We start from the raw sequence: 13,080 nt of genomic DNA, 5'->3' as shown, positions 1-13,080 counted from the left end.
TACAACAGGATGTAAACCCTAAAGAACTTTTAACAGTAACCACATCAAAGGAATCTGTTATTCTTGACAAATGTAACTGGAATGGGGTATATTTGGAAGAAGCAAATAAAAATCCATTAAGATTTACTGCAAAATCACTCTACGCAAATATTAATCTAGCTCTAATATATCATAAGTCATTCTGTAGATAAAATTTAGAATTTGTAAATTTAAACAATTTTAGAAATTTTACATTTTAAAAAATTAATCTATTCACCTATTTTTACATAAAGTGAAAATCAAGGTCCAAAGAAACTATCTAAAATTAGAGTTCAGATAACTTTCTGTAAAGATCCTTCTAGTTCTAAGACACAACTTTCTCTAAAGCCTAGCTTAAAAATATACAGAATTACACATGCAAAGACAATAGAATGAATTTATTAGTATAAGAGACTAAGTCACTAAGAAAGCAAAGATATATACTCTTGAAATGACTTCTTTTTATTGTTAATATCCTAATCTGTAACACAAATCATTCAACATTAACTGCTGACATAGTATTGCCCTCACTTAAACATTCTTAACTTCTACACAAAACTGCTAATAAGCTTAGGCAACTACAATGAATGACGTGGGCAGCACAGTCAAGATGTGGTGTAATGGCTAATTTCAAAGTCAGGGACTTACGGAGGTTCTAGGATCAAGTTTTGATTGATTTGTTATAAATGAATGGAAAAGGCCAGGAGTGTAGCTCAATGCACCATGCCTGCCTGGTAAGTGCAAGGTCCCAAGTTCAATACCTGGTACCAGAAAAAAAAAATGGAAAAGAGATGAAATCTGAGAAGAGAATGTAAAAATCAATTATGCAATGGGAAAGTTCAGGAAAGAGATCTGAATAATAGAATAAAGCATGTGAAGTCTAGTCTCAAAGTTTAACAAGAATTTTTTTTTTTTTGTAGTTCACTATGTAGTTCAGACTGGCCTTGAACTCATTATGTAGCCCAGGCTGGCCTCAAACTCGCAGCAATCCTGATGCCTCAGCCTCCCAAGTGCTGGGGTTACAGGTGTGTGCCACCATATCCAGTAAGAAAAGATTATTTTAAAGTTTTAAGAATTTGAGAGGTATATCTCAGTGATAGAACACTTGTCTAGCATGTACAAGGCCCTGGGTTCAATCCCCAGTACTAGAAAAAAAAAAAAAAGAAAAATGTTTTCAGAATTTTTGTAAGCAAAGCATATAGAAAGCCAACTATAGACTTGTCCAAGGAGAGATTAATAAAAAGCTTGAAGATTATATCACCTGAAATGTACAAAAACTGAAGAGGTTTTCCTAACTCACATATCAACTCTTGGTTTTTACCATAAGTCTTACCTACTTAAAATTCTTACCTGAAATTCAGCTGTTTTAGGGTTACTTATATGGACTGCATTTGTTGCAGAGATATCCAAACCAAGTTTATCAGCAATATCTTCTTTCGAGCACTAAGAAGTACAAAGGAAATACATCAATATGGAAAAGCAATGACTACACTTAACTTTAAACATATTTGAGGCTAGCAGTCAACTTACAATGATTCATAGCAATGTATACTCTTTATATAAGTCAGTTAAGTTAATAATAAGCTTAAGGGCCGGCGATGTAGTTCAGTGGCACCGCGCCTACCTGGCAAGTGCAAGGTCCTGAGTTTGATCCCTAGTACCAAAAAAATAAAATAAAATAATGATAACAATAAGCTTAAAAACTTATTGGGCTGGGGATTTAGCTCAGTGGCACCTCAACTGTCTCACAAACGCAAGGTCCTGAGTTTGATCCCCAGCACCAAAAAAAACCACATTAATTTCAAGCCCATGGAAGATTTAATTTAACATTAATAGTTCTCTTATTATGAGTTCTAGCCATGATATGGGGCTAAAGTAAATTTTCCATGTGGAAATGGTGGTATAATTTATACCCAGGTCCTTTCGAAGCTAGCTTCCCATTTACCTTTCCAGTCTAATCTCCTGATTCCCTACCTGTTCCATGAACCTTACATTTTTGCCTGCCTTTAGCTAAAATGCCTTCCTAGCCCCACAAGCAGCCATTTTTAGAGGCTTCACTTAAATGACTTCTTCCACCTCCTCCGTAAAAGTAATCCAAATGACTCCAGTCAGAAATTCTCTCCCTCCTTGGTAGTGCCATGGCTTTGTTTTGATCACCCATACGTCCTTGGAAAAACCTACACTGACCTGTGGCAGAGTGATAGGACCTGGTGAATTCAAGTAGCCTGAACAATGCCCAATGTTCTTTCTAACTCTATCATTTAATTTCCCTGCAAAACCTTGATAAAGTTCCTAATAACAAACTGCTAAGCCCCATGAAACCAAAAGAGAAAATGCCTGTTTTTATGCAAGAGGAGAGGTCTACAAAGTGGCTTGAAGGACTCGTTGGCCTACATATCACTGAAAAAACAAAGAACAGTGTAGCATAACTGAAATGGTAAAAAGAATTCATTGCATGTTATAGTCAGCTCTTAGGAACGATCCTGAAGCCATGTCCAAGCACAGCCCAGAAACCTTCCTGACTAGCTATGACTGCAGAGGCAGAATGAGTAACTGATGAACTAGAAAAATCAAAGCCTACACTTCAAGATCTAGACAATCCATTAAATACTCTAAAAGATTAAGGATTTCAGAGCTGGGGTTGACTAGGGGTCGGGGGGAGTTTCCTGCTCCTACCACAGGTCATTAGATTGAAACCTATTTGAATACTCAAGAACTACAATGTAGGCACCACAGAATGCCTGACAAGAGGAAAAACCCCTACAAATTACATACACATTTGATTCTTTCAAATGGTCAATCTGGAGGGGGAGGGAGATTTCCTTCTGATTTTGTAATAAAATTCATTTCCTGATTTGGGCCTTTTATGTCAGCTTTTCAACTCAAAGCAAATGTTTGTGAACATGTTCAAAGACAAAGAAATAAGTTTAATGTGGAACAGCCCACAAGACCTTAACACGGGTGGCATCTAGCGGGCATAGCCTCAACCAAATAAAGACCAAATATTCTAACTTAATAAATCTGGTTAGGAAATTCATTGTGAACCCTTAACACTTACATGAAACTACACAATACTTTGTCATCTATTACTGAAGATGTTTTTCTAGGCCTTTATGTTCTTCTGTAACTATAAAAAGAAATGCTTCAACATTTCTTTCCTAGAAATTGAACAATCTCGAGTAACAGTTATACTTGTAGAATTTGGAAATTTTAGCAGTCTAGATTTTATTAACTTGTATAAGAAATCACAAAACAAATAATTCTGAGACCAAACAATCAGCTGAGCAGAAGAGTATGTTTTCAGACATACCAGAGCAAAGGTGAGCGCTTCGGTGAATCCAGCAGCTGCCAAGTCATGTCTGAGAAGCTCAGTGAGCTTGTTAAGAGGAAACTGGAAAAAACGTTCACTTTATTTCACTTCAATAAAATCTGTATTTTTAAAGAGATATTTATACAAACTTTGTCAAGAAGAAACATCTATCTCCCTTGCTAACTTCTTCCTAACACCCCCACCCTCGACCCACCCGCCACCTCTCCCGTACACAGCTTCTGCCTCCCGGCCCAAGTTGAGCAAATGAATCTTTCCGCTCTAGATGCAACAAAGGCTCCACACTCAAAACCTGCCTTGCCTCAAAGAACCAGTCACCACAGGTTTTCAACTTACTCTAAGGATTTGGGCATCTGTTTTGTATCCTCTCCACAGCAAATGATTCTCATAGCAAAGCATATCCAAATACTGCTTAGTTCCTATGTTCTGCTTTTCTCGAAGCCTTCCTGGCATTCAATAATCAGTTTTTAACAATAAGCAGTGTTGATTTAAGGGTGCAATCTTACTTGATTAGCGATGGTGTATGTTTTTGGGAGAGTCATCTGAATGTTGTTATATCCATAAGCAATCGCTGCATCTTCCACAATATCACATGCATGCATGATGTCAGCTCTGGTGGGAGGGATCTCCACCTCAATCTGATTCCCATCGCCTATGACTTCTGACTTTAAATACATTCTGGTCAGAAGCTTGGCAAGATTCTCTGGAGTCTCTCTGAAAGAGGAATGTATAAACCACACACATTGCTGGATTACGTAAAAAACGTGTTTACATGTTGTTTTAAAATATGCTACTACAGCAACCTCACTTTTTGAGTCCCATTAGACATCAGATATCTGAACTGATGTTCTACTGTTTCTGAACTTCTTCTGAAGGATATCAAAACCCTCTCCAAACATTCATTCAGGAAAAATTAAATAGACTTGAGTGTACTTTGTTCAAATTTTCCCAAACGGTAAGTAAATAAATTAAATTTTCAAAGCATACCTGATTCCAACCTTCTTGTTAATTAGATCAGCTCTCACCATCTCCTTCCGGTAAGCCAGTTCCTTACACAGACAAAGAGATTAAAAGCTTAAATCATTCCCCATGATATGGAGCTTTTCACTCTACAGTTCAGTTGCAGTTGTATTACCCTTCTACACATTAAAAATGAACCTGATGTTTTAAAACATTATTAGAGAAAAAAAAAACTCATATTATAAAAGAAATCTGCTGTTAGACTCATATGAACAATTCTACTTGCTAGATAATTTTCAGATGTTGAAAATAATGTAAAATGCCAAATATTTTTCTCTTTTAGATGGCTCTTCACCATTCCCTATAGTAAATTACATCATTTTTAAGATGTTTGTAAATCCTGGCTAAGATTTTCAGTCTCATCTCAAGCAAACAGGTGTATGTATGACCAAGAAAGAATAATTTAAGTGTCACAATGTATTATCCACCATACGAAGACTAAAGCTATTTAAAAAAGTTCTCATAACATTTCCCAGGTGGGAAAATGCAATGATCAAGTCCTGTCCTGATCAAGTCTCCAGGAGACTACAGAGGTGGGAACATCTCACAAATCAGTCCTTCCTCTCCTTCAAATGGTACATAACTTTACTATATCAGATAAGGAACACACACACATAAAACACAGGCTTTTCACCTTTGGATACACATGAATACTCATCACTGAATTACTCTCAAAAGTATAACTGCCACTAGAAAAAACTATATATTTAAAAACCTGTTTTGACACCCAAAATGCAGTCCTCAGAGCAGAAGCACTGGCATCAAGTGGGTGTAAGAAAGGCAGATTCGGGCCTGTATAGCCAGCAACAGTGACGCCAGACATACTAAAGCCCAATCTGCAGGTTATCAAGATCCCAGTGAAATGAATGCACAGTGGAGTCTGGGAGACACTAGCCTAGATGCTAATAATTATAATAGTAAAACAAATAAACAAATTTTAAAAAAACTTTACCAAAATGTTACTGTGAGCCAACAGTATAAGACACATTTTTAAGATAATCCTACTTAGTCCCCCCAGCAAATGCCTAGTACTCTCATTTTACAGGTAAGGGGTTTGAGATGAATAACTAGTCCTAGATCACAAAATGGTAAGCTGCTGAAAGCAAATAGTATTATACCCCCAGTGCTTAGAAAACATGCTTAGCAGATAAGTATTCAGGGTATGTTTAATAAATGCATGTACACATGAAGTAACTATGAATAAACTAATCAATTATTACACAAATTTAGAGAGCTTAATTCCAAAGCTCACACCATTAACCTTTAGTCTGACTCTACTACTTATGTACAGTTCTCTTATTCCAAAACCTTGTTCTTTTTCACAAAGTAATAAAAGACTAGAGAAAACTTTCAAAGTCTTTGAGAAAATATGCTATTTCATGTTAGGAAGAATAGGCTTTCACCCTGAGGATCTCTCTCCTCCAAGAAGATAACCTAAGAGTTGTTCTAATCTAAGTTAAGAAACAAATAAATTAGCAAATGCCAAAACACTCATGCATTATTCCTCTTCAGTGAGCCCACCATTTCAAATTTATGTTTTCTACCATACAAATAGATGGTTTTAAAGAGTTATCTGCAGGAGAAAAGTGTACGAAGTCTACTTCCTCAGCCCTCAAACCCAGCCACATGGCTGGCACTGGCCAACTGGACATCATGCTGGAAAAGCACTTAAGCACTGGGTTCTCTCTCTTGCTGCAAGCAAGCTTGGGCTGAAGACGTAGCTCGGTGGTACAGTGCTTGACTAACACACATAAGGCCCAGGGTTCTAATCCCAGCACCACTAGGAAAAAAAAAAACATCTCCTAAGACGCCAGGCTAGCAAGCTAGATGTTGAGGGACAGTTAACACATGACTCCACTTCCAAGAAGCAGACCTGAGTGAGGTCATTCCAGCCATCTCCCTGCCAGTCAACCACCCAAGTGATTTGCAGATATGAGCAAGCTCTGCAGAGATTAGCTAAGCTGCCTTAGACAAGAGAGAATCATGAGACAAATACATGGTTGTTATTTTAAAGCCACTGGGTCTTGGGGTACACAGCAACACCTAACTGATTGATAGCTACTAAAAAAACCCCTGATATTGTCCAAATTGTTTCAGTTATACCTTCTATGGTTATACATTTATTCTGACTCATAAATACTCTGGAATAAAATATGATGCTAAATACTAATGTTTTCAGGAAAGTGGAGGCTTTGATTTTGTCAGGTTTTATTTACTTTAAAAGCTTATTTCACTAATCTAGGCTCTGATTCACTTCATAAATGACTGGGGAACAGTGACAAGTCCAAAGGAAAAAAACTCATCAAAGAATAGTCTTAACCAGAACCGTAACTAAATGACTATGATAAGTCACGTAGGAAATAACCCTAATCAATTAATAATAGTTTATGTTTTTCACCAAGATCATTTATCTTGACCGTGACTCTACTAAAAGTATATATCCTACTAAATTAGTCTTATTAATTCACTTGAATAATTTATTAATTACAGTGATGGCCTTCAGCAACTGTTAGGTCAAGTGTGAACAGACTAATTAGATTTGCAGAGCTAAGTAATCTTAAAAGGGATAAGACTATAAAATTCCTCAGTTAACTAGTTAATAAAAGGATAAATCATATGAACTATGGCTATATAATCTTATTATTCAACAAAGTATGTTAGCAGATGAAGTCAGAAGTCTGAACTTAAATTCTAGCTCGACCACTTAATAGTAACAGGCAACCTATTTAACATTTCAATGCCTCAGAAACTCCCTCTAGAAAAGACCCAATAAGAGCAGATACCTTCACAAAGTTATATATAGTGAGGATTAAATCCATACAGTGCACAAAGTGTACCTGGTACAAGGGTCAGTGGATGGATAAACTGACAGGAAGAACCCATCTAGTCATTATTAGCAGTACTATCACCGCCACCCATCAGTTTTTAAATACTTACTGGAAAGGTATTTGATTTTCCATTAGGAAAAACTACCTCAGCTGCTTCAACCCTTTGAAAAAAAAAAAAAGAAGTAAAATTTTTTAAATGGATCATAAATCCTAGAAATGTGTACGGTTAATAAATGTTTCATTTATCTACAACTCCAACTGTAACACATTACATCTATCACATCCTCCCCTACTGCTTGGATTAATTTTTCTATATACCAGTGGTGGTGAACCTATGGCACCCGTGCCACAGTGGGCAGGCAGAGCCCTGTCTGCAGCTGAGCCAAGTGGTCCCAGCATCGCTCCAGCAGCCGAGTATCCGGTAACATCAGTGTTGGCGCTTTTCAATAAATACGTGGGTCTTGGGTTGCAGTTTGGGCACTCATCACTAAAAGGTTCGCCACCACTGCTACATATAGGAATACAACACCTCCATCTTCTAAGACTCCCATGTCCCTTTAGGTAAAGCCCACTTGCAAAGTTTACTTCCTGGTAGTGCACAGTATGCATCCTATACGGAATCCTTGGCAATACTGATATGTACCCAGGACCTACACGGTAGTGTGTTACACGACAAAAGCCAACCAATAACAACCACTGAAATCCAAATCAATTTTTTAAAAAAGCTGCTATAGCCCATGTAATTTCAGCCATGCTTTTTATAGTTATATATTTACTTTGAATTATAAATAACACTCTGGAACAGACTATGATCCTCGTATAAAGTAGGGGCTACAAAGGCTTATTAAATATAATTTTAAAAATGCTTTGGAAAAAATAATCTTACTAATACATATAGGATATATGCTTCACTCTTAAATACACTTCTCCACCTTTGCTTAGCTGTTCCTTTTTCTGTTCTTCCATCTTTTACATTCTCAAATTCAATGACCCCTAAACACAGCCTGAATTTCACTGCCACCGTGAGGTTTTCCCAGATTGCTTCAGCTGGCAGGAACTTGCCCTTACAAACCCCAGAACAGCACCAAAACTTTTAATTTAAAATACTTACCACTTTTTACTTCATATATTATTTAGATATGCATTTTATCTCCCCCAACATACTCTATGTTCTAGTAACAGGAACGTTTTTCATCATCATATTTAGCCCAAATACTTAAGTGTCTTGGCTTCAGAACAGCAGGCCATCAACAAAAATGCTGAAGGAACTTACGTAAATTGATTTTGACAATATTCACTGAACATGGTGACAATAATATCCAGGACTATTTTTGCCTGCAAAATGAAAATATAAGTAGTATGCTAATCTATAAATACATTATCTCTTCACTCAGATGGTAATGAATATTTAATACAATTTAGTCTCCAAACACCAGAAATGGACCCTTGCACATACATTCTAAGAAAGGAAGTGAAATAAAAACTTATGTGTAGTCTCGTTCTCCTCTTCAGGTGTTCTGCATTTATGCAGTTCTCTGAGAATTACAATCCATGACTGAGACAAATCATTTAGTTCTCCTTCCCCCAACTTTCGTTCATCAGCTTTCAAGAGAGATAAATGGCTCATTATTGGAGTAAATATTATCAATTTCATAAATCTCTGAAGCCAGACTGCTTGAAACCTGGCTCAGCCACTTAGTAACAATGTGACTTTAGACAAACTACTTATCTTCTTGGCATCTCAGTTTTCTTATCTGTTAAGTGGATATATAAAAAAGTTCCCATCTCATTTGCTACTATGAGGATCAAGTGCATTAGTAAACACAAAACATGTAGAATGGTATGTAGTAAGACGCATCTAAGTTTGTTTAAAAAAAATTTTAATTGAAAAAGGTATTCTTAGGAAAAAATAAAACTTTACTGGGATATGTTTTGCTTTTATGTATATTTATATGTCTGACATAAGCTTTAGTAAAGATATCCAAGGTTTGTCAATACATGCATTTAAAGTTTAAAGAAATTTAAATAGTAAAATCTGTATTACCCTGACAATATTTCTGAAGGCAAATTTGATAAGTAAAAGTTATACATGAAATACCTTGAATGGTCTCTAATTCCCTAAGATCTATGTGAATGCCATTATTTGCCTCTTTCTATAGTTCAGCCTTCTGCCATTCAAGCTTATCTTTCTTAATTTGCTTAATTGCCATCTCATTCTATGCTTTGAACATGTATAAAAGTCACATGTCATAGAAGAAAGCTTTCACAGCAATCCAATCCAATATACATAGGGACTGAAAGTGGGTAAGCAGCTACAAATCCATATACTAGATATCTTTGCGGCATAAACACTTTATGAATTTGCTAAATGAAACTTTATACCCAGTTCCTTTTTTAAAAAAAAATTACTAAGTATACATAGGTACATTATTTACCATTTGAATTAAGCCAACCAAGATATTGTATATGTTTTATACAGATCTCCTTAGAGCACTTATTCAGGTCTGTGTTTTATAGTTACATGTATGGCTAACTCTCTCACTAGACCAGGAGTTCTTTGAAGTCAAAAATCTCATAACTCATTATTGGCACTAGAAAGACATTAGGTGCTCATTAAACTTTTGTTGAATTAACAAAAGCACCATAAACAAAGTGTAGAATATCTGCAACTTTTTTTTCCCCTTAAATTCTTTTATTGGTACATTTTAGGTATACAATACATTTACATTTATCATTGGGTGCTTGTACCTGTACATGATGTATCTTGGTTCTTATTTTTTTCCCCATTACCTGTGCACCCTTCACCCCCTCCACCCTTCCCTATTTACATAGATTGCGTTTCCACTTTTTTTCTTTTCTCATAATTTTTCCTTTCCATTCTTCCCTTTCCCCTTTCCCTCCCACCACCCCTACCTCTTTGGACCTTTTCCTATTTCAAATTATCAATTATTCGTTTTAATCATTTTAATCCTTATTTACACTTTCAGTTTCTCACACTAGAGAAACTATTCGGTATTTACACATGTATGTCCTATTTATCTCACTTAAGAGTATGGCCTCCATATGCATCCATTTAGCTATAAATGTCTCTAGTTTCTCATTCTTTATGCCTGAGTAGTACTCCATTTAAAAAAAAAAAAAACACATCTTCTTTACCCAGTTTCCAGTTGATGGACACTTGGGATGTTTCCAAGCTTTAGCTATTACAAACTGTGCCACTATAAACATGGGTGCACATATAGTGCTATGGTATGATTCTTTTTAATTCTTTTGGGAAGATCTACAGCTGGGTCAAATGAGACCTGTAGCCCTAGTTCTTTGAGGTATCTCCACACTGATTTCCACAGTGGTTGCACCTATCTGCAACTTTTTAATATTTTACATTACTAAAAGATGTTCCCACTTACAAAATAAGCATATTCTAAATTTTAACCATGTAGTCTTAGTCCAAAAGCAAAATTTATCCTATTTCATAGTACAAAAATATTTACCTTAGTAAAGTCAGTTCCTGTGCATTCAATAAATATATTTCTTGTATTTACTGTTATTTTGGAGTGATTCCCTGAAATGAATGGGAAACAATAGCAATAATAAAAAAAAGTTTCAGAAATAAGTACTGCAAAGTTCAACAAAGCAGAAACCACATTTTAAATTTAGAACAAAACATTAACACCTAGAGATTGGGAGACACACAACTTTTATTTTATTTTATATCATTGTACATTTATTTTGCACTATCAGGCATTGAACCCAGGGACTCTGCACTGAGCTACATCTCCAAGCCCCTCCCCCCCTTTTTGAGACAGGGTCTCATTAAATCACTAAGTTGACCAGGCTGGGCTTGAACTTGCGATCCTCCTACCTCAGCCTCCCAGAGTGCTGGGATTATAGGTGTGAGCCACCATGCTTAGCCATAATTTTCATTTTAAACTCCCATTTTAAATTAAGGAATATAGATAAAGTAATATCAAGCTTTTACAGCAAGCACTGTTTTATTTTATTTTCACCACAATCTTACGACATAATTACAGTCTTACAGTCGAGACAACTCAGATTTGGAAAGATTAAATGACTTGAACACAAACAGAAGCTATTAACCAGCAAGGTTAAGGTTTGTGTCTAGATCTGGTTAACTCAAGCCTCCTGTTCTTAGCTTACAGTTCCAGATTTTGAGGAGATTTTCCTTCCCACTGTTAATCAGTTAAACCTCTTTCTCGCCTCCAAAAAGGCAAACATCTATGGCTTAAGTTATCATTAAGGTTGTAAACACTCTCAAATTGCCTCACAAAATAAACTTCGGAAAAAAAATGTAAAGTTTTAGTTTAACTATAAAACTACAGACAAGACAGAGTTTGAATTTAACCAAGTGAATCAGACTAAAACTAAAACATTAATATTTTTTGGAAGAATATTACAGAACCCCAAGTCTGGTAGCAGAAAATATTCACATAAATATTTACAGATTTATAAATAATATTTATAAATTTATGAATAAAAGTTATTTATGAATAAAATGTTGAGAAAATGAAATGAACTATTAAAATCAAAAGTCCTGAGAATCTCACATTAAGATCTGTTTAATTCACCCAAGTCTATTGAAAATTCTACAAAAACTCTAACGATAAAGAAACAGCAAAAATCCATGATGCTCATGGAGTAACTCACCGTTGATGATTGGAGGCATTGAAAGGACAACGCCATTGCTATCATAGATAACTGGGTACAGAGGCTTATTTTCAATGATATGTAAATAATGTTTAAGGTGGTTGTCAGTCTGCAAAAAAATTAAGTCAAAAAAGTCACCTTTTTATTTCTTTTACTATAATCAGTTTACACTCTAATCTGACATTAAAAAGGGGGGAGAAACTGATAAAAACATGAACACACCCCAAATTATAGAAAGCTCTAAACTCGTAACATTTTCTAGTATAAGTTAAATTCTTAACATCTTTTTTACAACTTCATCTCCTACTAGAGAGACAGGAGAACACAACTGAGTCATTTTTCAAGACTGAAGATAGGTGTGCACTGGTATTCCTATGTCATATCAAACAAGATGCAAACCATCTCAAGACTATTTAGGTATACAGAAACTTCTTGCAAAGCAAGCCAAGGGTAACAGCTCCTTTTTGCAAGTTATACTCACCATTTCTATTTGTGAAGTGATGGCTGAATTAATTTTTACTGTTGGACTCTATGCTAACAGGAGGTAAACATTCTGTAATAGCATTCACACACGCGTGCATACACACACACAAATTAGCTAAATCTTACTTTCCTTATGTTACACAAAATTGAAGATTATAATGGTGCTATAATCTGCTTCAGTGACTCTCAATTCTAGCTGTACACTAAAATCATCCAAGAAATTAAAAAAGTAAAAGTAAACAAAACTGAGATCTAGGCCTTACTCTGAATCACGTGAATCTGACTGAAGCCCAGAAGCTGTAAGTTTTAAAAAGTATTCATTACATTTCCACAATTCCAAGGCTTGACTTCGAAAGATTTGATGATTTATGCAAAGCTACTGAATAATGTAAATGAGTATTTACCTTGTATATGTTCATTAGTTCACAGGCAGTATATTCCTTGGTCTTGTTCAAAGGTTTGAATTTGATATCTGAAGGACGCTTTGCAGTATAAGTAAATGGGCCTGATAAAGAATCCAAATCATGGGTACCAATAGCAACCAATGCTCTTTTCCTTAATGTTGAAAAGAGGGGAAAAAGGAAAAAGGAGGGGAAAAAGAGAGAAAAAGATTTGAATATTCCACCACAGAAACCCTAACAATTACATGGATTGTTTAAAATTTTTTATTTTAAACACTCCTAAAACAGCCCATTGTTATTGTATGGTATCTTTAGCAAATATAATTAACAAATTCTC

At 35.5% G+C, this 13,080-nt stretch overlaps 1 protein-coding gene across 1 annotated transcript in view; it reads right to left on the bottom strand.

The window, feature by feature from the left end:
- The window catches only part of Farsb (phenylalanyl-tRNA synthetase subunit beta), a 67,874-nt gene that overhangs the window by 35,800 nt on the left and 18,994 nt on the right, over positions 1-13,080 (bottom strand). The window contains exons 6-14 of the mRNA XM_004864478.3: positions 12,747-12,897; positions 11,860-11,968; positions 10,686-10,756; positions 8,468-8,529; positions 7,304-7,355; positions 4,334-4,395; positions 3,853-4,060; positions 3,329-3,409; positions 1,369-1,461 (exon numbers count right to left, since the gene is read on the bottom strand). Of these exons, the coding sequence (XP_004864535.1) occupies positions 1,369-1,461; positions 3,329-3,409; positions 3,853-4,060; positions 4,334-4,395; positions 7,304-7,355; positions 8,468-8,529; positions 10,686-10,756; positions 11,860-11,968; positions 12,747-12,897 (889 nt within the window). The remainder of the gene's footprint in view (positions 1-1,368; positions 1,462-3,328; positions 3,410-3,852; positions 4,061-4,333; positions 4,396-7,303; positions 7,356-8,467; positions 8,530-10,685; positions 10,757-11,859; positions 11,969-12,746; positions 12,898-13,080) is intronic.

The sequence above is a fragment of the Heterocephalus glaber genome, unplaced genomic scaffold (assembly GCF_053883595.1).
Source record: "Heterocephalus glaber isolate CG9 unplaced genomic scaffold, H.glaber_assembly_v1.0 deba00000621, whole genome shotgun sequence".
NCBI lineage: Eukaryota > Metazoa > Chordata > Mammalia > Rodentia > Bathyergidae > Heterocephalus > Heterocephalus glaber.
The sequence above is the reverse complement of the archived record's forward strand: the minus strand, read 5'-3'. Positions and strand labels throughout refer to the sequence as shown.